The 26,601-nt window shown below is 52.1% G+C and overlaps 1 protein-coding gene across 1 annotated transcript in view; it reads right to left on the bottom strand.

The window, feature by feature from the left end:
- Nucleotides 1–26,601, bottom strand: part of LOC106613696 (ryanodine receptor 2) — a 1,296,826-nt gene that overhangs the window by 563,864 nt on the left and 706,361 nt on the right. The window contains 1 exon segment of the mRNA XM_082973418.1: nucleotides 22,418–22,592. Coding sequence (XP_082829544.1) covers nucleotides 22,418–22,592 — 175 coding nt within the window.

Below are 26,601 nucleotides of genomic sequence, written 5' to 3'. Positions count from 1 at the left end.
CATGGCCATAGGGTGGGGTAGACAGTAGGACAGACCATAGGGTGGGGTAGACAATAGGACAGACCATAGGGTGGGGTAGGCAGAAGCACAGACATGGACCATAGGGTTGGGTAGACAGTAGCACAGACCATAGGGTGGGGTAGACAGCAGGACAGACATTCACCATAGGGTGGGGAAGACAGTAGGACAGACCATAGGCTGGGGTAGACAGTAGGACAAACATGCACCATAGGGTAGGGTAGACAGTAGGACAGACCATAGGGTGGGGTAGACAGTAGGACAGACCATAGGGTGGGGTGGGCAGTAGGACAGACCATAGGGTGGGGTAGACAGTAGGACAGACCGTAGGGTGGGGTAGACAGTAGGACAGACCATAGGGTGGGGTAGGCAGTAGGACAGACCATATGGTGGGGTAGACAGAAGCACAGACATGGACCATAGGGTGAGGTAGACAGTAGCACAGACCATAGGGTGGGGTAGACAGCAGGACAGACATGGACCATAGGGTGGGGTAGACAGTAGGACAGACCATAGGGTGGGGTAGACAGTAGGACAAACATGCACCATAGGGTGGGGTAGACAGTAGGAAAGACCATAGGGTGGGGTAGACAGTAGGACAGACCATAGGGTTGGGGAGACAGTAGGACAGACCATAGGGTGGGGTAGACAGTAGGACAGGCATGGCCCATAGGGTGGGGTAGACAGTAGGACAGACCATAGGTTGGGGTAGACAGTAGGACAGACCATAGGGTGGGGTAGACAGTAGGACAGACCATAGGGTGGGGTAGACAGTAGGACAGACCATAGGGTGGGGTAGACAGTAGGACAGACATGGACCATAGGGTGGGGTAGAGAGTAGGACAGACCATAGGGTGGGGTAGACAGTAGGACAGGCATGGCCCATAGGGTGGGGTAGACAGTAGGACAGACCATAGGTTGGGGTAGACAGTAGGACAGACCATAGGGTGGGGTAGACAGTAGGACAGACCATAGGGTGGGGTAGACAGTAGGACAGACCATAGGGTGGGGTAGACAGTAGGACAGACATGGACCATAGGGTCGGGTAGAGAGTAGGACAGACCATAGGGTGGGGTAGACAATAGGACAGACCATAGGGTGGTGTAGGCAGAAGCACAGACATGGACCATAGGGTGGGGTAGACAGTAGCACAGACCATAGGGTGGGGTAGACAGCAGGACAGACATGGACCATAGGGTGGGGTAGACAGTAGGACAGACCATAGGGTGGGGTAGACAGTAGGACAAACATGGACCATAGGGTGGGGTAGACAGTAGGTCAGACATGGACCATAGGGTCGGGTAGACAGTAGGACAGACCATAGGGTGGGGTAGACAGTAGGACAGACCATAGGGTGGGGTAGACAGTAGGACAGACATAGACCATAGGGCGGGGTAGACATTATGACAGACATGGACCATAGGGTGGGGTAGACAATAGGACAGACCATAAGGTGTGGTAGACAGTAGGAAAGGCATGGCCCATAGGGTGGGGTAGACAGTGGGACAGACATGGACATTAGGGTGGGGTAGACAGTAGGACAGACATGAGCCATAGGGTGGGATAGACAGTAGGACAGACAATAGGGTGGGGTAGACAGTAGGACAGACCATAGGGTGGGGTAGACAGTAGAACAGACCATAGGTTGGGGTAGACAGTAGGACAGACCGTAGGGTGGGGTAGACAGTAGGACAAACCATAGGGTGGGGTAGACAGTAGGACAGACCATAGGGTGGGGTAGACATTTGGACAGACATTGACCATAGGGTGGGGTAGACAGTAGGACAGACCGTAGGGTGGGGTAGACAGTAGGACAAACCATAGGGTGGGGTAGACAGTAGGACAGACCATAGGGTGGGGTAGACATTTGGACAGACATTGACCATAGGGTGGGGTAGACAGTAGGACAGACCATAGGGTGGGGTAGACAATAGGACAGACAATAGGGTGGGGTAGACAGTAGGACAGACCATAGGGTGGGGTAGACAGTAGGACAGACATGGTCAATAGTGTGGGGTAGACAGTAGGACAGACCATAGGGTGGGGTAGACAGTAGGACAAACATGGACCATAGGGTGGGGTAGACATTAGGACAGACCATAGGGTGGGGTAAACAGTAGGACAGACCATAGGGTGGGGTAGACAGTAGGACAGACATGGACCATAGGGTGGGGTAGACAATAGGACAGACCATAGGGTGGGGTAGACAGTAGGACAGTCATGGCCCATACGGTGGGGTAGACAGTAGGACAGACCATAGGGTGGTTTAAACAGCAGGACAGACCATAGGGTGGGGTAAACATTAGGACAGACATGGCCCATAGGGTGGGGTAGACAGTAGGACAGACATGGCCCCTTGGGTGGAGTAGACAGTAGGACAGACCGTAGGGTGGGGTAGACAGTGGGACAGACATGGACCATAGGGTGGGGTAGACAGTAGGAGAGACATGGACCATAGGGTGGGGTAGAGAGTAGGACAGACCATAGGGTGGGGTAGGCAGTAGGACAGACCATAGGGTGGGGTAGACAGTAGAACAGACCGTAGGGTGGGGTAGACAGTAGGATAGACCATAGGGTGGGGTAGACAGTAGGACAGACCATAGGGTGGGGTAGACAGTAGGACAGACCATAGGGTGGGGTAGGCAGTAGGACAGACTTTAGGGTGGGGTAGACAGTAGGACAGACCGTAGGGTGGGGTAGACAGTAGGACAGACCATAGGGTGGGGAAGCCAGTAGGACAGACCATAGCGTGGGGTAGGCAGTAGGACAGACCATATGGTGGGGTAGACAGTAGGACAGACATGGCCATAGGGTGGGGTAGACAGTAGGACAGACCATAGGGTGGGGTAGACAATAGGACAGACCATAGGGTGGGGTAGGCAGAAGCACAGACATGGACCATAGGGTTGGGTAGACAGTAGCACAGACCATAGGGTGGGGTAGACAGCAGGACAGACATTCACCATAGGGTGGGGAAGACAGTAGGACAGACCATAGGCTGGGGTAGACAGTAGGACAAACATGCACCATAGGGTAGGGTAGACAGTAGGACAGACCATAGGGTGGGGTAGACAGTAGGACAGACCATAGGGTTGGGTAGACAGTAGGACAGACCATAGGGTGGGGTAGACAGTAGGACAGGCATGGCCCATAGGGTGGGGTAGACAGTAGGACAGACCATAGGGTGGTGTAGACAGCAGGACAGAACATAGGGTGGGGTAGACAATAGGACAGACATGGTCCATAGGGTGGGGTAGACAGTAGGACAGACATGGCCCATAGGGTGGGGTAGACAGTAGGACAGACATGGACCATTGGGTGGAGTAGACAGTAGGACAGACCATAGGGTGGGGTAGACAATAGGACAGAATTGGCCCATAGGGTGGCGTAGACAATAGGACAGACCATAGGGTGGGGTAGACAGTAGGACAGACATGGTCAATAGGGTGGGGAAGACAGTAGGACAGACATGGGCAATAGGTTGGGGTAGACAGTAGGACAGACATGGACAATAGGGTGGGGTAGACAGTAGGACAGACATGGACCATAGGGTGGGGTAGACAGTAGGACAGACCATAGGGTGGGGTAGACAGTAGGACAGACATGGTCCATAGGGTGGGGTAGACAGTAGGACAGACATGGACCATAGGGTGGGGTAGACAGTAGGATAGACCATAGGGTGGGGTAGACAGTAGGACAGACATGGCCCATTGGGTGGGGTAGACAGTAGGACAGACCATAAGGTGGGGTAGACAGTATGACAGACCATAGGGTAGGGTAGACAGTAGGACAGACATGGACCATAGGGTGGGGTAGAATGTAGGACAGACAGGGTCCATTGGGTGGGGTAGACAGTAGAACAGACATGGACCATTGGGTGGGGTAGACAGTAGGTCAGACATGGACATTAGGGTGGGGTAGACAGTAGGACAGACTTGGCTCATAGGGTGAGGTAGACAGTAGGACAGACAATAGGGTGGGGTAGACAGTAGGACAGACCATAGGGTGGGGTAGAAAGTAGAACAGACCATAGGGTGGGGTAGACAGTAGGACAGACCGTAGGGTGGGGTAGACAGTAGGACAAACCATAGGGTGGGGTAGACAGTAGGACAGACCATAGGGTGGGGTAGACATTTGGACAGACATTGACCATAGGGTGGGGTAGACAGTAGGACAGACCATAGGGTGGGGTAGACAATAGGACAGACCATAGGGTGGGGTAGACAGTAGGACAGACATGGACCATAGGGTGGGGTAGACAGTAGGACAGACCACAGGGTGGGGTAGACAGTAGGACAGACATGGACCATAGGGTGGGGTAGACAGTAGGACAGACATGGACCATAGGGTCGGGTAGACAGTAGGACAGACATGGACCATAGGGTGGGGTAGACAGTAGGACAGACCATAGGGTGGGGTAGACAGTAGGACAGACATGGACCATAGGGTGCGGTAGACAGTAGGACAGACATGGATCATAGGGTGGGGTAGACAATAGGACAGACCATAAGGTGGGGTAGACAGTAGGACAGGCATGGCCCATATGGTGGGGTAGACAGTGGGACAGACATGGACATTAGGGTGGGGTAGACAGTAGGACAGACCATAGGGTGGGGTAGACAGTAGGACAGACATGGCCCATTGGGTGGGGTAGACAGTAGGACAGACCATAAGTTGGGGTAGAATGTATGACAGACCATAGGGTAGGGTAGACAGTAGGACAGACATGGACCATAGGGTGGGGTAGAAAGTAGGACAGACCATAGGGTTGGGTAGACAATAGGACAGACATGGTCCATAGGGTGGGGTAGACAGTAGGACAGACATGGCCCATAGGGTGGGGTAGACAGTAGGACAGACATGGACCATTGGGTGGAGTAGACAGTAGGACAGACCATAGGGTGGGGTAGACAGTAGGACAGAAATGGCCCATAGGGTGGCGTAGACAGTAGGACAGACCATAGGGTGGGGTAGACAGTAGAACAGACCATAGGGTGGGGTAGCCAGTAGGACAGACCGTAGGGTGGGGTAGACAGTAGGACAAACCATAGGGTGGGGTAGACAGTAGGACAGACCATAGGGTGGGGTAGACATTTGGACAGACATTGACCATAGGGTGGGGTAGACAGTAGGACAGACCATAGGGTGGGGTAGACAGTAGGACAGACAATAGGGTGGGGTAGACAGTAGGACAGACATGGACCATAGGGTGGGGTAGACAGTAGGACAGACCATAGGGTGGGGTAGACAGTAGGACAGACATGGACAATAGGGTGGGGTAGACAGCAGGACAGACCATAGGGTGGGGTAGACAGTAGGACAAACATGGACCATAGGGTGGGGTAGACATTAGGACAGACCATAGGGTGGGGTAGACAGTAGGACAGACCATAGGGTGGGGTAGACAGTAGGACAGACATGGACCATAGGGTGGGGTAGACAATAGGACAGACCATAGGGTGGGGTAGACAGTAGGACAGTCATGGCCCATACGGTGGGGTAGACAGTAGGACAGACCATAGGGTGGTTTAAACAGCAGGACAGACCATAGGGTGGGGTAAACATTAGGACAGACATGGGCCATAGGGTGGGGTAGACAGTAGGACAGACATGGCCCCTTGGGTGGAGTAGACAGTAGGACAGACCGTAGGGTGGGGTAGACAGTGGGACAGACGTGGACCATAGGGTGGGGTAGACAGTAGGACAGACATGGACCATAGGGTGGGGTAGAGAGTAGGACAGACCATAGGGTGGGGTAGGCAGTAGGACAGACCATAGGGTGGGGTAGACTGTAGAACAGACCGTAGGGTGGGGTAGACAGTAGGACAGACCATAGGGTGGGGTAGACAGTAGGACAGACCATAGGGTGGGGTAGACAGTAGGACAGACCATAGGGTGGGGTAGGCAGTAGGACAGACCATAGGGTGGGGTAGACAGTAGGACAGACCGTAGGGTGGGGTAGACAGTAGGACAGACCATAGGTTGGGGTAGACAGTAGGACAGACCATAGGGTGGGGTGGGCAGTAGGACAGACCATAGGGTGGGGTAGACAGTAGGACAGACCGTAGGGTGGGGTAGACAGTAGGACAGACCATAGGGTGGGGTAGGCAGTAGGACAGACCATATGGTGGGGTAGACAGAAGCACAGACATGGACCATAGGGTGAGGTAGACAGTAGCACAGACCATAGGGTGGGGTAGACAGCAGGACAGACATGGACCATAGGGTGGGGTAGACAGTAGGACAGACCATAGGGTGGGGTAGACAGTAGGACAAACATGCACCATAGGGTGGGGTAGACAGTAGGAAAGACCATAGGGTGGGGTAGACAGTAGGACAGACCATAGGGTTGGGGAGACAGTAGGACAGACCATAAGGTAGGGTAGACAGTAGGACAGGCATGGCCCATAGGGTGGGGTAGACAGTAGGACAGACCATAGGTTGGGGTAGACAGTAGGACAGACCATAGGGTGGGGTAGACAGTAGGACAGACCATAGGGTGGGGTAGACAGTAGGACAGACCATAGGGTGGGGTAGACAGTAGGACAGACATGGACCATAGGGTGGGGTAGAGAGTAGGACAGACCATAGGGTGGGGTAGACAGTAGGACAGGCATGGCCCATAGGGTGGGGTAGACAGTAGGACAGACCATAGGTTGGGGTAGACAGTAGGACAGACCATAGGGTGGGGTAGACAGTAGGACAGACCATAGGGTGGGGTAGACAGTAGGACAGACCATAGGGTGGGGTAGACAGTAGGACAGACATGGACCATAGGGTCGGGTAGAGAGTAGGACAGACCATAGGGTGGGGTAGACAATAGGACAGACCATAGGGTGGTGTAGGCAGAAGCACAGACATGGACCATAGGGTGGCGTAGACAGTAGCACAGACCATAGGGTGGGGTAGACAGCAGGACAGACATGGACCATAGGGTGGGGTAGACAGTAGGACAGACCATAGGGTGGGGTAGACAGTAGGACAAACATGGACCATAGGGTGGGGTAGACAGTAGGTCAGACATGGACCATAGGGTCGGGTAGACAGTAGGACAGACCATAGGGTGGGGTAGACAGTAGGACAGACCATAGGGTGGGGTAGACAGTAGGACAGACATGGACCATAGGGCGGGGTAGACATTATGACAGACATGGACCATAGGGTGGGGTAGACAATAGGACAGACCATAAGGTGTGGTAGACAGTAGGAAAGGCATGGCCCATAGGGTGGGGTAGACAGTGGGACAGACATGGACATTAGGGTGGGGTAGACAGTAGGACAGACATGAGCCATAGGGTGGGATAGACAGTAGGACAGACAATAGGGTGGGGTAGACAGTAGGACAGACCATAGGGTGGGGTAGACAGTAGAACAGACCATAGGGTGGGGTAGACAGTAGGACAGACCGTAGGGTGGGGTAGACAGTAGGACAAACCATAGGGTGGGGTAGACAGTAGGACAGACCATAGGGTGGGGTAGACATTTGGACAGACATTGACCATAGGGTGGGGTAGACAGTAGGACAGACCGTAGGGTGGGGTAGACAGTAGGACAAACCATAGGGTGGGGTAGACAGTAGGACAGACCATAGGGTGGGGTAGACATTTGGACAGACATTGACCATAGGGTGGGGTAGACAGTAGGACAGACCATAGGGTGGGGTAGACAATAGGACAGACAATAGGGTGGGGTAGACAGTAGGACAGACCATAGGGTGGGGTAGACAGTAGGACAGACATGGTCAATAGTGTGGGGTAGACAGTAGGACAGACCATAGGGTGGGGTAGACAGTAGGACAAACATGGACCATAGGGTGGGGTAGACATTAGGACAGACCATAGGGTGGGGTAAACAGTAGGACAGACCATAGGGTGGGGTAGACAGTAGGACAGACATGGACCATAGGGTGGGGTAGACAATAGGACAGACCATAGGGTGGGGTAGACAGTAGGACAGTCATGGCCCATACGGTGGGGTAGACAGTAGGACAGACCATAGGGTGGTTTAAACAGCAGGACAGACCATAGGGTGGGGTAAACATTAGGACAGACATGGCCCATAGGGTGGGGTAGACAGTAGGACAGACATGGCCCCTTGGGTGGAGTAGACAGTAGGACAGACCGTAGGGTGGGGTAGACAGTGGGACAGACATGGACCATAGGGTGGGGTAGACAGTAGGAGAGACATGGACCATAGGGTGGGGTAGAGAGTAGGACAGACCATAGGGTGGGGTAGGCAGTAGGACAGACCATAGGGTGGGGTAGACAGTAGAACAGACCGTAGGGTGGGGTAGACAGTAGGATAGACCATAGGGTGGGGTAGACAGTAGGACAGACCATAGGGTGGGGTAGACAGTAGGACAGACCATAGGGTGGGGTAGGCAGTAGGACAGACTTTAGGGTGGGGTAGACAGTAGGACAGACCGTAGGGTGGGGTAGACAGTAGGACAAACCATAGGGTGGGGAAGCCAGTAGGACAGACCATAGCGTGGGGTAGGCAGTAGGACAGACCATATGGTGGGGTAGACAGTAGGACAGACATGGCCATAGGGTGGGGTAGACAGTAGGACAGACCATAGGGTGGGGTAGACAATAGGACAGACCATAGGGTGGGGTAGGCAGAAGCACAGACATGGACCATAGGGTTGGGTAGACAGTAGCACAGACCATAGGGTGGGGTAGACAGCAGGACAGACATTCACCATAGGGTGGGGAAGACAGTAGGACAGACCATAGGCTGGGGTAGACAGTAGGACAAACATGCACCATAGGGTAGGGTAGACAGTAGGACAGACCATAGGGTGGGGTAGACAGTAGGACAGACCATAGGGTTGGGTAGACAGTAGGACAGACCATAGGGTGGGGTAGACAGTAGGACAGGCATGGCCCATAGGGTGGGGTAGACAGTAGGACAGACCATAGGGTGGTGTAGACAGCAGGACAGAACATAGGGTGGGGTAGACAATAGGACAGACATGGTCCATAGGGTGGGGTAGACAGTAGGACAGACATGGCCCATAGGGTGGGGTAGACAGTAGGACAGACATGGACCATTGGGTGGAGTAGACAGTAGGACAGACCATAGGGTGGGGTAGACAGTAGGACAGAAATGGCCCATAGGGTGGCGTAGACAGTAGGACAGACCATAGGGTGGGGTAGACAGTAGGACAGACATGGTCAATAGGGTGGGGAAGACAGTAGGACAGACATGGGCAATAGGTTGGGGTAGACAGTAGGACAGACATGGACAATAGGGTGGGGTAGACAGTAGGACAGACATGGACCATAGGGTGGGGTAGACAGTAGGACAGACCATAGGGTGGGGTAGACAGTAGGACAGACATGGTCCATAGGGTGGGGTAGACAGTAGGACAGACATGGACCATAGGGTGGGGTAGACAGTAGGATAGACCATAGGGTGGGGTAGACAGTAGGACAGACATGGCCCATTGGGTGGGGTAGACAGTAGGACAGACCATAAGGTGGGGTAGACAGTATGACAGACCATAGGGTAGGGTAGACAGTAGGACAGACATGGACCATAGGGTGGGGTAGAATGTAGGACAGACAGGGTCCATTGGGTGGGGTAGACAGTAGAACAGACATGGACCATTGGGTGGGGTAGACAGTAGGTCAGACATGGACATTAGGGTGGGGTAGACAGTAGGACAGACTTGGCTCATAGGGTGAGGTAGACAGTAGGACAGACAATAGGGTGGGGTAGACAGTAGGACAGACCATAGGGTGGGGTAGACAGTAGAACAGACCATAGGGTGGGGTAGACAGTAGGACAGACCGTAGGGTGGGGTAGACAGTAGGACAAACCATAGGGTGGGGTAGACAGTAGGACAGACCATAGGGTGGGGTAGACATTTGGACAGACATTGACAATAGGGTGGGGTAGACAGTAGGACAGACCATAGGGTGGGGTAGACAATAGGACAGACCATAGGGTGGGGTAGACAGTAGGACAGACATGGACCATAGGGTGGGGTAGACAGTAGGACAGACATGGACCATAGGGTGGGGTAGACAGTAGGACAGACCATAGGGTGGGGTAGACAGTAGGACAGACATGGACCATAGGGTGGGGTAGACAGTAGGACAGACATGGACCATAGGGTCGGGTAGACAGTAGGACAGACATGGACCATAGGGTGGGGTAGACAGTAGGACAGACCATAGGGTGGGGTAGACAGTAGGACAGACATGGACCATAGGGTGCGGTAGACAGTAGGACAGACATGGATCATAGGGTGGGGTAGACAATAGGACAGACCATAAGGTGGGGTAGACAGTAGGACAGGCATGGCCCATATGGTGGGGTAGACAGTGGGACAGACATGGACATTAGGGTGGGGTAGACAGTAGGACAGACCATAGGGTGGGGTAGACAGTAGGACAGACATGGCCCATTGGGTGGGGTAGACAGTAGGACAGACCATAAGTTGGGGTAGAATGTATGACAGACCATAGGGTAGGGTAGACAGTAGGACAGACATGGACCATAGGGTGGGGTAGAAAGTAGGACAGACCATAGGGTTGGGTAGACAATAGGACAGACATGGTCCATAGGGTGGGGTAGACAGTAGGACAGACATGGCCCATAGGGTGGGGTAGACAGTAGGACAGACATGGACCATTGGGTGGAGTAGACAGTAGGACAGACCATAGGGTGGGGTAGACAGTAGGACAGAAATGGCCCATAGGGTGGCGTAGACAGTAGGACAGACCATAGGGTGGGGTAGACAGTAGGACAGACATGGTCAATAGGGTGGGGAAGACAGTAGGACAGACATGGACAATAGGTTGGGGTAGACAGTAGGACAGACATGGACAATAGGGTGGGGTAGACAGTAGGACAGACATGGACCATAGGGTGGGGTAGACAGTAGGACAGACCATAGGGTGGGGTAGACAGTAGGACAGACATGGTCCATAGGGTGGGGTAGACAGTAGGACAGACATGGACCATAGGGTGGGGGTAGACAGTAGGATAGACCATAGGGTGGGGTAGACAGTAGGACAGACATGGCCCATTGGGTGGGGTAGAGAGTAGGACAGACCATAAGGTGGGGTAGACAGTATGACAGACCATAGGGTAGGGTAGACAGTAGGACAGACATGGACCATAGGGTGGGGTAGAATGTAGGACAGACAGGGTCCATTGGGTGGGGTAGACAGTAGAACAGACATGGACCATTGGGTGGGGTAGACAGTAGGTCAGACATGGACATTAGGGTGGGGTAGACATTAGGACAGACTTGGACCATAGGGTGAGGTAGACAGTAGGACAGACAATAGGGTGGGGTAGACAGTAGGACAGACCATAGGGTGGGGTAGACAGTAGAACAGACCATACGGTGGGGTAGACAGTAGGACAGACCGTAGGGTGGGGTAGACAGTAGGACAAACCATAGGGTGGGTTAGACAGTAGGACAGACCATAGGGTGGGGTAGACAGTAGGACAGACCATAGGGTGGGGTAGACAGTAGGACAGACATGGACCATAGGGTGGGGTAGACAGTAGGACAGACATGGACCATAGGGTCGGGTAGACAGTAGGACAGACATGGACCATAGGGTGGGGTAGACAGTAGGACAGACCATAGGGTGGGGTAGACAATAGGACAGACCATAGGGTGGGGTAGACAGTAGGACAGACATGGACCATAGGGTGGGGTAGACAGTAGGACAGACCACAGGGTGGGGTAGACAGTAGGACAGACATGGACCATAGGGTGGGGTAGACAGTAGGACAGACATGGACCATAGGGTCGGGTAGACAGTAGGACAGACATGGACCATAGGGTGGGGTAGACAGTAGGACAGACCATAGGGTGGGGTAGACAGTAGGACAGACATGGACCATAGGGTGGGGTAGACAGTAGGACAGACATGGACCATAGGGTGGGGTAGACAGTAGGACAGACCATAGGGTGGGGTAGACAGTAGGACAGACATGGACCATAGGGTGGGGTAGACAGTAGGACAGACATGGATCATAGGGTGGGGTAGACAATAGGACAGACCATAAGGTGGGGTAGACAGTAGGAAAGGCATGGCCCATAGGGTGGGGTAGACAGTGGGACAGACATGGACATTAGGGTGGGGTAGACAGTAGGACAGACCATAGGGTGGGGTAGACAGTAGGACAGACATGGCCCATTGGGTGGGGTAGACAGTAGGACAGACCATAAGGTGGGGTAGACAGTATGACAGACCATAGGGTAGGGTAGACAGTAGGACAGACATGGACCATAGGGTGGGGTAGAAAGTAGGACAGACCATAGGGTTGGGTAGACAATAGGACAGACATGGTCCATAGGGTGGGGTAGACAGTAGGACAGACATGGCCCATAGGGTGGGGTAGACAGTAGGACAGACATGGACCATTGGGTGGAGTAGACAGTAGGACAGACCATAGGGTGGGGTAGACAGTAGGACAGAAATGGCCCATAGGGTGGCGTAGACAGTAGGACAGACCATAGGGTGGGGTAGACAGTAGGACAGACATGGGCAATAGGGTGGGGTAGACAGTAGGACAGACATGGACCATAGGGTGGGGTAGACAGTAGGACAGACCATAGGGTGGGGTAGACAGTAGAACAGACCATAGGGTGGGGTAGACAGTAGGACAGACCTGGCCCATAGGGTGGGGTAGACAGTAGGACAGACATGGCCCATTGGGTGGAGTAGACAGTAGGACAGACCATAGGGTGGGGTAGACAGTAGGACAGACATGGCCCATAGGGTGGCGTAGAATGTAGGACAGACCATAGGGTGGGGTAGACAGTAGGACAGACATGGGCAATAGGGTGGGGTAGACAGTAGGACAGACATGGACCATAGGGTGGGGTAGACAGTAGGACAGACCATAGGGTGGGGTAGACAGTAGGACAGACCATAGGGTGGGGTAGACAGTAGAACAGACCATAGGGTGGGGTAGACAGTAGGACAGACCTGGCCCATTGGGTGGAGTAGACAGTAGGACAGACCATAGGGTGGGGTAGACAGTAGGACAGACATGGCCCATAGGGTGGCGTAGAATGTAGGACAGACCATAGGGTGGGGTAGACAGTAGGACAGACATGGGCAATAGGGTGGGGTAGACAGTAGGACAGACATGGACCATAGGGTGGGGTAGACAGTAGGACAGACCATAGGGTGGGGTAGACAGTAGGTCAGACCATAGGGTGGGGTAGACAGTAGAACAGACCATAGGGTGGGGTAGACAGTAGGACAGACATGGACCATGGGGTGGGGTACACAGTAGGACAGACCAAGGATATGGATAATATAATGTACATCTCATTGCCTTTTCTAAGCATCGTCAAGACCGGGTAGACAGTGGGACAAACCATAAGGTGGGGTAGACAGTAGGACAGACATGGACCATTGTGTGGGGTAGACAGTAGGACAGACCATAGGGTGGGGTAGACAGTGGGACAGACATGGCCCATAGGGTGGGGTAGCCAGTAGGACAGACCATAGGGTGGGGTAGACAGTGGGACAGACATGGCCCATAGGGTGGGGTAGACAGTAGGACAGACCATAGGGTGGGTTAGACAGTAGGACAGACATGGACCATAGGGTGGGGTAGACAGTATGACAGACATGGCCCATAGGGTGGGGTAGACAGTAGGAGAGACCATAGGGTGGGGTAGACAGTAGGACAGACCATAGGGTGGGGTAGGCAGTAGGGCAGACCATAGGGTGGGGTAGACAGTAGGACAGACATGGACCATAGGGTGGGGTAGAAAGTAGGACAGACCATAGGGTCGGGTAGACAGTAGGACAGACATGGTCCATAGGGTGGGGTAGACAGTAGGACAGACCATAAGGTGGGGTAGACAGTATGACAGACCATAGGGTAGGGTAGACAGTAGGACAGACATGGACCATAGGGTGGGGTAGAAAGTAGGACAGACAGGGTCCATTGGGTGGGGTAGACAGTAGAACAGACATGGACCATTGGGTGGGGTAGACAGTAGGTCAGACATGGACATTAGGGTGGGGTAGACAGTAGGACAGACTTGGACCATAGGGTGAGGTAGACAGTAGGACAGACAATAGGGTGGGGTAGACAGTAGGACAGACCATAGGGTGGGGGAGACAGTAGAACAGACCATAGGGTGGGGTAGACAGTAGGACAGACCGTAGGGTGGGGTAGACAGTAGGACAAACCATAGGGTGGGGTAGACAGTAGGACACACCATAGGGTGGGGTAGACATTTGGACAGACATTGACCATAGGGTGGGGTAGACAGTAGGACAGACCATAGGGTGGGGTAGACAGTGGGACAGACATGGCCCATAGGGTGGGGTAGACAGTAGGACAGACCATAGGGTGGGTTAGACAGTAGGACAGACATGGACCATAGGGTGGGGTAGACAGTATGACAGACATGGCCCATAGGGTGGGGTAGACAGTAGGAGAGACCATAGGGTGGGGTAGACAGTAGGACAGACCATAGGGTGGGGTAGGCAGTAGGACAGACCATAGGGTGGGGTAGACAGTAGGACAGACATGGACCATAGGGTGGGGTAGAAAGTAGGACAGACCATAGGGTCGGGTAGACAGTAGGACAGACATGGTCCATAGGGTGGGGTAGACAGTAGGACAGACCATAAGGTGGGGTAGACAGTATGACAGACCATAGGGTAGGGTAGACAGTAGGACAGACATGGACCATAGGGTGGGGTAGAAAGTAGGACAGACAGGGTCCATTGGGTGGGGTAGACAGTAGAACAGACATGGACCATTGGGTGGGGTAGACAGTAGGTCAGACATGGACATTAGGGTGGGGTAGACAGTAGGACAGACTTGGACCATAGGGTGAGGTAGACAGTAGGACAGACAATAGGGTGGGGTAGACAGTAGGACAGACCATAGGGTGGGGGAGACAGTAGAACAGACCATAGGGTGGGGTAGACAGTAGGACAGACCGTAGGGTGGGGTAGACAGTAGGACAAACCATAGGGTGGGGTAGACAGTAGGACACACCATAGGGTGGGGTAGACATTTGGACAGACATTGACCATAGGGTGGGGTAGACAGTGGGACAGACATGGCCCATAGGGTGGGGTAGACAGTAGGACAGACCATAGGGTGGGTTAGACAGTAGGACAGACATGGGCTATAGGGTGGGGTAGACAGTAGGACAGACATGGACCATAGGGTCGGGTAGACAGTAGGACAGACATGGACCATAGGGTGGGGTAGACAGTAGGACAGACCATAGGGTGGGGTAGACAGTAGGACAGACCATAGGGTGGGGTAGACAGTAGGACAGACATGGACCATAGGGTGGGGTAGACAGTAGGACAGACATGGACCATAGGGTGTGGTAGACAATAGGACAGACCATAAGGTGGGGTAGACAGTAGGACAGGCATGGCCCATAGGGTGGGGTAGACAGTGGAACAGACATGGACATTAGGGTGGGGTAGACAGTAGGACAGACATGGACCATAGGGTGGGGTAGACAGTAGAACAAACATGGACCATAGGGTGGGGTAGACAGTAGGACAAACCATAGGGTGGGGTAGACAGTAGGACAGACCATAGGGTGGGGTAGACATTTGGACAGACATTGACCATAGGGTGGGGTAGATAGTAGGACAGACCATAGGGTGGGGTAGACAATAGGACAGACCATAGGGTGGGGTAGACAGTAGGACAGACCATAGGGAGGGGTAGACAGTAGGACAGATATGGACCATAGGGTGGGGTAGACAGTAGGACAGACCATAGGGTGGGGTAGACGGTAGGACAAACATGGACCATAGGGTGGGGTAGACATTAGGAAAGACCATAGGGTGGGGTAGACAGTAGGACAGACCATAGGGTGGGGTAGACAGTAGCACAGACATGGACCATAGGGTGGGGTAGACAGTAGCACAGACCATAGGGTGGGGTAGACAGTAGGACAGACATGGACCATAGGGTGGGGTAGACAGTAGGACAGACCATATGGTGGGTTAGACAGTAGGACAAACATGGACCATAGGTTGGGGTAGACAGTAGGACAGACCATAGGGTGGGGTAGACAGTAGGACAGACCATAGGGTTGGGGAGACAGTCGGACAGATCATAGGGTGGGGAAGACAGTAGGACAGACATGGCCCATTGGGTGGAGTAGACAGTAGGACAGACCATAGGGTGGGGTAGACAGTAGGACAGACATGGCCCATAGGGTGGCGTAGAATGTAGGACAGACCATAGGGTGGGGTTGACAGTAGGACAGACATGGGCAATAGGGTGGGGTAGACAGTAGGACAGACATGGACCATAGGGTGGGGTAGACAGTAGGACAGACCATAGGGTGGGGTAGACAGTAGGACAGACCATAGGGTGGGGTAGACAGTAGAACAGACCATAGGGTGGGGTAGACAGTAGGACAGACCTGGCCCATAGGGTGGGGTAGACAGTAGGACAGACATGGCCCATTGGGTGGAGTAGACAGTAGGACAGACCATAGGGTGGGGTAGACAGTAGGACAGACATGGCCCATAGGGTGGCTTAGAATGTAGGACAGACCATAGGGTGGGGTTGACAGTAGGACAGACATGGGCAATAGGGTGGGGTAGACAGTAGGACAGACATGGACCATAGGGTGGGGTAGACAGTAGGACAGACCATAGGGTGGGGTAGACAGTAGGACAGACCATAGGGTGGGGTAGACAGTAGAACAGACCATAGGGTGGGGTAGACAGTAGGACAGACCTGGCCCATAGGGTGGGGTAGACAGTAGGACAGACATGGACCATAGGGTGGGGTAGACAATAGGACAGAACATAGGGTGGGGTAGACAGTAGGACAGACATGGACCATAGGGTGGGGTAGACAGTAGGACAGACCATAGGGTGGGGTCGACAGTAGGACAGACATGGACCATAGGGTGTGGTAGACAGTAGGACAGACCATAGGGTGGGGTAGACAGTAGGACAAACATGGACCATAGGGTTGGGTAGACAGTAGGACAGACCATAGGGTGGGGTAGACAGTAGTACAGACCATAGGGTTGGGTAGACAGTAGGACAGACCATAGGGTGGGGTAGAGAGTAGGACAGGCATGGCACATAGGGTGGGGTAGACAGTAGGACAGACCATAGGGTGGTGTAGACAGCAGGACAGACCATAGGGTGGGGTAGACAATAGGACAGACATGGTCCATAGGGTGGGGTAGACAGTAGGACAGACCTGGACCATATGGTGGGGTAGACAATAGGACAGACCATAGGGTGGGGTAGACAGTAGGACAGGCATGGCCCATAGGGTGGGGTAGACAGTAGGACAGACATGGACCATAGGGTGGGGTAGACAGTAGGACAGACCATAGGGTGGGGTAGACAGTAGGACAGACCATAGGGTGGGGTAGACAGTAGGACAGACCATAGGGTGGGGTAGACAGTAGGACAGACATGGACCATAGGGTGGGGTAGACAGTAGGACAGACCATAGGGTGGGGTAGACAGTAGGACAGACATGGACCATTGGGTGGGTTAGACAGTAGGTCAGACATGGACCATAGGGTCGGGTAGACAGTAGGACAGACATGGACCATAGGGTGGGGTAGACAGTAGGACAGACCATAGGGTGGGGTAGACAGTTGGACAGACCATAGGGTGGGGTAGCCTGTAGGACAGACATGGACCATAGGGTGGGGTAGACAATAGGACAGAACATAGGGTGGGGTAGACAGTAGGACAGACATGGACCATAGGGTGGGGTAGACAGTAGGACAGACCATAGGGTGGGGTCGACAGTAGGACAGACATGGACCATAGGGTGGGGTAGACAGTAGGACAGACCATAGGGTGGGGTAGACAGTAGGACAAACATGGACCATAGGGTTGGGTAGACAGTAGGACAGACCATAGGGTGGGGTAGACAGTAGTACAGACCATAGGGTTGGGTAGACAGTAGGACAGACCATAGGGTGGGGTAGACAGTAGGACAGACCATAGGGTGGTGTAGACAGCAGGACAGACCATAGGGTGGGGTAGACAATAGGACAGACATGGTCCATAGGGTGGGGTAGACAGTAGGACAGACATGGACCATAGGGTGGGGTAGACAATAGGACAGACCATAGGGTGGGGTAGACAGTAGGACAGGCATGGCCCATAGGGTGGGGTAGACAGTAGGACAGACATGGACCATAGGGTGGGGTAGACAGTAGGACAGACCATAGGGTGGGGTAGACAGTAGGACAGACATGGACCATAGGGTGGGGTAGACAGTAGGACAGACCATAGGGTGGGGTAGACAGTAGGACAAACATGGACCATAGGGTTGGGTAGACAGTAGGACAGACCATAGGGTGGGGTAGACAGTAGTACAGACCATAGGGTTGGGTAGACAGTAGGACAGACCATAGGGTGGGGTAGACAGTAGGACAGGCATGGCACATAGGGTGGGGTAGACAGTAGGACATACCATAGGGTGGTGTAGACAGCAGGACAGACCATAGGGTGGGGTAGACAATAGGACAGACATGGTCCATAGGGTGGGGTAGACAGTAGGACAGACATGGACCATAGGGTGGGGTAGACAATAGGACAGACCATAGGGTGGGGTAGAGAGTAGGACAGGCATGGCACATAGGGTGGGGTAGACAGTAGGACATACCATAGGGTGGTGTAGACAGCAGGACAGACCATAGGGTGGGGTAGACAATAGGACAGACATGGTCCATAGGGTGGGGTAGACAGTAGGACAGACATGGACCATAGGGTGGGGTAGACAATAGGACAGACCATAGGGTGGGGTAGACAGTAGGACAGGCATGGCCCATAGGGTGGGGTAGACAGTAGGACAGACCATAGGGTGGGGTAGACAGTAGGACAGACCATAGGGTGGGGTAGACAGTAGGACAGACCATAGGGTGGGGTAGACAGTAGGACAGACATGGATCATAGGGTGGGGTAGACAGTAGGACAGCCATGGACCATAGGGTGGGGTAGACATTAGGACAGACATGGACCATAGGGTGGGGTAGACAGTAGGACAGACCATAGGGTGGGGTAGACAGTAGGACAGACATGGACCATTGGGTGGGTTAGACAGTAGGTCAGACATGGACCATAGGGTCGGGTAGACAGTAGGACAGACATGGACCATAGGGTGGGGTAGACAGTAGGACAGACCATAGGGTGGGGTAGACAGTAGGACAGACATGGACCATAGGGTGGGGTAGACAGTAGGACAGACCATAGGGTGGGGTAGACAGTTGGACAGACCATAGGGTGGGGTAGACAGTAGGACAGACCATAGGGTGGGGTAGACTGTAGGACAGACATGGACCATAGGGTGGGGTAGACAATAGGACAGAACATAGGGTGGGGTAGACAGTAGGACAGACATGGACCATAGGGTGGGGTAGACAGTAGGACAGACCATAGGGTGGGGTAGACAGTAGGACAAACATGGACCATAGGGTTGGGTAGACAGTAGGACAGACCATAGGGTGGGGTAGACAGTAGTACAGACCATAGGGTTGGGTAGACAGTAGGACAGACCATAGGGTGGGGCAGACAGTAGGACAGGCATGGCACATAGGGTGGGGTAGACAGTAGGACAGACCATAGGGTGGTGTAGACAGCAGGACAGACCATAGGGTGGGGTAGACAATAGGACAGACATGGTCCATAGGGTGGGGTAGACAGTAGGACAGACATGGACCATAGGGTGGGGTAGACAATAGGACAGACCATAGGGTGGGGTAGACAGTAGGACAGGCATGGCCCATAGGGTGGGGTAGACAGTAGGACAGACATGGACCATAGGGTGGGGTAGACAGTAGGACAGACCATAGGGTGGGGTAGACAGTAGGACAAACATGGACCATAGGGTGGGGTAGACAGTAGGACAGACCATAGGGTGGGGTAGACAGTTGGACAGACCATAGGGTGGGGTAGACAGTAGGACAGACCATAGGGTGGGGTAGACTGTAGGACAGACATGGACCATAGGGTGGGGTAGACAATAGGACAGAACATAGGGTGGGGTAGACAGTAGGACAGACATGGACCATAGGGTGGGGTAGACAGTAGGACAGACCATAGGGTGGGGTCGACAGTAGGACAGACATGGTCCATAGGGTGGGGTAGACAGTAGGACAGACCATAGGGTGGGGTAGACAGTAGGACAAACATGGACCATAGGGTTGGGTAGACAATAGGACAGACCATAGGGTGGGGTAGACAGTAGTACAGACCATAGGGTTGGGTAGACAGTAGGACAGACCATAGGGTGGGGTAGACAGTAGGACAGGCATGGCACATAGGGTGGGGTAGACAGTAGGACAGACCATAGGGTGGTGTAGACAGCAGGACAGACCATAGGGTGGGGTAGACAATAGGACAGACATGGTCCATAGGGTGGGGTAGACAGTAGGACAGACATGGACCATAGGGTGGGGTAGACAATAGGACAGACCATAGGGTGGGGTAGACAGTAGGACAGGCATGGCCCATAGGGTGGGGTAGACAGTAGGACAGACATGGACCATAGGGTGGGGTAGACAGTAGGACAGACCATAGGGTGGGGTAGACAGTAGGACAGACCATAGGGTGGGGTAGACAGTAGGACAGACCATAGGGTGGGGTAGACAGTAGGACAGACATGGGCCATAGGGTGGGGTAGACAGTAGGACAGCCATGGACCATAGGGTGGGGTAGACATTAGGACAGACATGGACCATAGGGTGGGGTAGACAGTAGGACAGACCATAGGGTGGGGTAGACAGTAGGACAGACATGGACCATTGGGTGGGTTAGACAGTAGGTCAGACATGGACCATAGGGTCGGGTAGACAGTAGGACAGACATGGACCATAGGGTGGGGTAGACAGTAGGACAGACCATAGGGTGGGGTAGACAGTAGGACAGACATGGACCATAGGGTGGGATAGACAGTAGGACAGACCATAGGGTGGGGTAGACAGTTGGACAGACCATAGGGTGGGGTAGACAGTAGGACAGACCATAGGGTGGGGTAGACAGTAGGACAGGCATGGCACATAGGGTGGGGTAGACAGTAGGACAGACCATAGGGTGGTGTAGACAGCAGGACAGACCATAGGGTGGGGTAGACAATAGGACAGACATGGTCCATAGGGTGGGGTAGACAGTAGGACAGACATGGACCATAGGGTGGGGTAGACAATAGGACAGACCATAGGGTGGGGTAGACAGTAGGACAGGCATGGCCCATAGGGTGGGGTAGACAGTAGGACAGACATGGACCATAGGGTGGGGTAGACAGTAGGACAGACCATAGGGTGGGGTAGACAGTAGGACAGACCATAGGGTGGGGTAGACAGTAGGACAGACATGGACCATAGGGTGGGGTAGACAGTAGGACAGCCATGGACCATAGGGTGGGGTAGACATTAGGACAGACATGGACCATAGGGTGGGGTAGACAGTAGGACAGACATGGACCATAGGGTCGGGTAGACAGTAGGACAGACATGGACCATAGGGTGGGGTAGACAGTAGGACAGACCATAGGGTGGGGTAGACAGTAGGACAGACATGGACCATAGGGTCGGGTAGACAGTAGGACAGACATGGACCATAGGGTGGGGTAGACAGTAGGACAGACCATAGGGTGGGGTAGACAGTAGGACAGACATGGACCATAGGGTGGGGTAGACAGTAGGACAGACATGGACCATAGGGTGGGGTAGACAGTAGGACAGACCATAGGGTGGGGTAGACAGTAGGACAGACATGGACCATAGGGTGGGGTAGACAGTAGGACAGACCATAGGGTGGGGTAGACAGTAGGACAGACATGGACCATAGGGTGGGGTAGACAGTAGGACAGACATGGTCCATAGGGTAGGGTAGACAGTAGGACAGACCATAGGGTGGGGTAGACAGTAGTACAGACATGGACCATAGGGTGGGGTAGACAGTAGGACAGACATGGACCATAGGGTGGGGTAGACAATAGGACAGAACATAGGGTGGGGTAGACAGTAGGACAGACATGGACCATAGGGTGGGGTAGACAGTAGGACAGACCATAGGGTGGGGTGGACAGTAGGACAGACATGGACCATAGGGTGGGGTAGACAGTAGGACAGACCATAGGGTGGGGTAGACAGTAGGACAGACATGGACCATAGGGTGGGGTAGACAATAGGACAGACATGGACCATAGGGTGGTGTAGACAGTAGGACAGACATGGACCATAGGGTGGGGTAGACAGTAGGACAGACATGGACCATAGGGTGGTGTAGACAGTAGGACAGACATGGACAATAGGGTGGGGTAGACAGTAGGACAGACATGGACCATAGGGTGGGGTAGACAGTAGGACAGACATGGACCATAGGGTTGGTGTAAGATAGTCATTTTGAGTAGCAATTCAGACACTGACCTTCCCAAACCTCAAAGTCCTTGAAGGCCAGTTCAGACCCTGAGTGGTCCAGGAGCACCTCTCCGTTGTGGGTAAACATCATGGTGTGTTCGTTCAGATCAACCATACAGCCCACCACATCACCTGGAGCCCACGACCTGCCGAAGTGCTCGTTACCCTGGTGCCACAGCTGGGCCTGGAACACACACACACACACACACACACACACACACACACACACACACACACACACCGGTATATACAGTGTCTGTCACAGGCGTCGATGAAAGGTGACCAAAACGCAGCGGGTAAAGTGCTCATCTTCTTTTATTATTTAATAAAGTGAACGCTTAAACGAAAACAATAAACCGGCAATCAACAGTTCTGCAAGGTACACAGACTATACAGAAAACAACCACCCACAATGACACAGGAAATAACAGGCTGCCTAAGTATGGCTTCCAATCAGAGACAACGAAAAACACCTGCCTCTGATTGGAAACCATACTCGGCCAAACACGGAAAAAGAAACATAGAAAATCCCCTAGAACCAAAAAACCCCCAAAACCCCCAAAACAAACACCCCCTGCCACGCCCTGACCATACTACAATTACAAATGACCCCTTTACTGGTCAGGACGTGACAGTGTCTTATGAAAGTATTCAGACCCCTTCCCATTTCCCCCACATTTTGTTACATTACAGCCTTATTCTAAAATGTATTAAATAAATAAAAATCCTCCTCAATCTACACACAATACACCATAATAAGAAAGTGAAAACAGGTTTAAAAAAAACAAAAAAAAAACAGAAATACCTTATTTACATAAGTATTCAGACCCTTTTGCTATGAGATTCGAAAATTAAGCTCAGGTGCAACCTGTTTCCATTGATCATCCTTGAGATGTTTCTACAACTTGGAGTCCACCTGTGGTAAATTCAATTGATTGTACATGATTTGGAAGGTACACACCTGTCTATATAAGGTCCCACAGTTGACATTGCATGTCAGAGCAAAAACCAAGCCATGAGGTTGAAGAAATTGTCCTTAGAGCTCCGAGGCAAGATTGTGTCGAGGTACAGATCTGGGGAAGGGTACCAAAAAATATCTGCAGCATTGAAGGTCCACAAGAACACAGTTGCCTTCATCATTTTTAAATGGAAGAAGTTTGGAACCACCAAGCCAAACTGAGCAACTGGGGGAGAAGGGCCTTGGTCAGGGAGGTGACCAAGAAACCAATGGTCACTCTGACAGAGCTCCAGAGTTCCTCTGTTGAGATGGGAGAACCTTCCAGAAGGACAACCATCTTTGCAGCACTCCACCAATCAGGCCTTTATGGTAGAGTGGTCAAACGATAACCAATCCTCAATAAAAAGCACATGACAGCCCGCTTGGAGTTTGCCAAAAGGCACCTAAAGGACTCTGACCATGAGAAACAATGTTCTCTGATCTGATGAAGACAAGATTGGACTCTTTGGCCTAAATGCCAATCGTCACGTCTGGAGGAAACCTGGCACCATCCCTACGGTGAAGCATGGTGGTGGCAGGATCAAGCTGTGGGGATGTTTTTCAGTGGCAGGGACTGGGAGAATAGTCAGGATCGAGGGAAAGATGAATGGAGTAAAGTACAGAGAGATCCTTGATGAAAACCTGCCCCAGAGCGCTCAGGACCTCAGACTGGGGCAAAGGTTCACCTTCCAACAGGACAACAACCCTAAGCCCACAGCCAAGACAATGCAGGAGTGGCTTCGGGACAGGTCTCAGAATGTCCTTGAGTGGCCCAGTCAGAGCCCTGTTTTGAAACCCCTTCGAACATCACTGAAGAAACCTGAAAATTGCTGTGCAGTGACGTTCCCCATCCAACCTGACAGAGCTTGAGAGGATCTGCAGAGAAGAATGGGAGAAACTCCCCAAATACAGGTGTGCCAAGCTTGTAGCGTCATACCCAAGAAGACTCAAGGCTGTAATTGCTGCCAAAGGGTCTGAATACTGATATAAATGTGATATTTCTGTTTTTTATTTTTAAGAAATGTGCTAAAATTAAAAGAATTACTTTTTTTGCTTTGTCATTATGGGGTATTGTGTGTAGATTCATGAGGGGATTTAAAAAAAAAAAAAAAAAATTGAATAAGGCTGTAACATAACAAAATGTTGAAAATGTCAAGGGGCCTGAATACTTTCCGATTGCAAAGCATGTTTAAACACACACACACACACAGTCAACAAAGCATGTTGACACACACACACACACACACACACACACACACACACACACACACACACACACACACACACACACACACACACACACACACACACACACACACAGTCAACAAAGCATGTTTAAACACACACAGTCCACATCATCCTTGAATATTCTTCACATTGTTCTGCCTTTAAATGTTATCTAAAAGGGGAAGACATTTTATGTTTTTCCTACAGATCTACACAACCTGAGATGTCTTGACCGCGTCTGTCTTCACCCCCCAGAGTGAATACGTGGTGGAAACACTTTGTCAGCCATTACAGCTGGGAATCATTGTGAATAAGATTCCACCAACCTTTTCACAACTCTTAGGATGACATATAACCATTGTTTTTTTGTAGAAAAATAAATAAATAAAAATGCTCAAGCTCATTAAATTTGTTTGGGAATCATTGATGCAATAATCACATTTTGTCTCTGAATTTCAAAACATATTTAAGGCAGGACTGAGACTGGACCACTCAGAAACACTCAACATCTCTTGGAAAAGTCTTTCTGGTGTGTCTTTGGTATTAACATTTGTGTCCTGCAGAATAATAAACCCCCAATCCAAGGGTTTTCAGAAGACTGAGGTTTTCCTCCAACTTTTTACCTGGGCTTTTATCCTTTCAAATTTTTATTTTTTATTTTTTTCATCCTGACAAACTCCCCAGTCTCTGCCGGACTTCAATTTGTTTGAAAATCAGAGACAAGGTTTTGAATATTGCTTGTCCATCAAAGATTCCCAAACAAATGTAATGAGCTTGAGCAATTTTGTTTTACAAAAACTATGGATATACTGAATGTTGGCCTAAGAACTGTGTAAAGTTGGTCCAGATGTCATACAGCTGTAATGGAAAAAGGTGTTTCCACCAAGTACTAACTATGGGGGGTGTAGATATAGGCAATGTATTATAAACAACATAAAGGGGTGACAGTCACGCTGCTATAGAAGAGTTCTAACATAGAGGAGGGAGAGTCAAGCTGCTATAGAAGAGTTCTAACATAGAGGAGTGACAGTCAAGCTTCTATAGAAGAGTTCTAACAGTGGAGTGACAGTCAAGCTGCTATAGAAGAGTTCTAACAGAGGAGTGACAGTCACGCTGCTATAGAAGAGTTCTAACAGAGGAGTGACAGTCAAGCTGCTATAGAAGAGTTCTAACAGAGGAGTGACAGTCAAGATGCTATAGAAGAGTTCTAACATAGAGGAGTGACAGTCAAGCTGCTATAGAAGAGTTCTAACAGAGGAGTGACAGTCAAGCTGCTATAGAAGAGTTCTAACAGAGGAGTGACAGTCAAGCTGCTATAGAAGAGTTCTAACAGAGGAGTGACAGTCAAGCTGCTACAGAAGAGTTCTAACAGAGGAGTGACAGTCAAGCTGCTATAGAAGAGTTCTAACAGAGGAGTGACAGTCAAGCAGCTATAGAAGAGTTCTAACAGAGGAGTGACAGTCAAGCTTCTATAGAAGAGTTCTAACATAGAGGAGTGACAGTCAAGCTGCTATAGAAGAGTTCTAACAGAGGAGTGACAGTCAAGCTGCTATAGAAGAGTTCTAACATAGAGGGGTGACAGTCACGCTGCAATAGAAGAGTTCTAACATAGAGGAGTGACAGTCAAGCTGCTATAGAAGAGTTCTAACATAGAGGAGTGACAGTCAAGCTGCTATAGAAGAGTTCTAACATAGAGGAGTGACAGTCACGCTGCTATAGAAGAGTTCTAACAGAGGAGTGACAGTCAAGCTGCTATAGAAGAGTTCTAACAGAGGAGTGACAGTCAAGCTGCTATAGAAGAGTTATAAAAGAGGAGTGACAGTCAAGCTGCTATAGTCACTCCATCATCATCATCATCAGTCATCACAACCCTATCCTCTCTCTCTGCACCCCTTTTTCTGCCTCCCCCTCTCCCTCCCTCCCTTTGCCTCCCCCTCTCCCTCTCACACTCTCTCCCTCTGCACCCCCT

Source organism: Salmo salar, chromosome 01 (genome assembly GCF_965601325.2).
Source record: "Salmo salar chromosome 01, fSalSal1, whole genome shotgun sequence".
NCBI classification, from domain to species: Eukaryota; Metazoa; Chordata; class Actinopteri; order Salmoniformes; family Salmonidae; genus Salmo; species Salmo salar.
The sequence above is the reverse complement of the archived record's forward strand: the minus strand, read 5'-3'. Positions and strand labels throughout refer to the sequence as shown.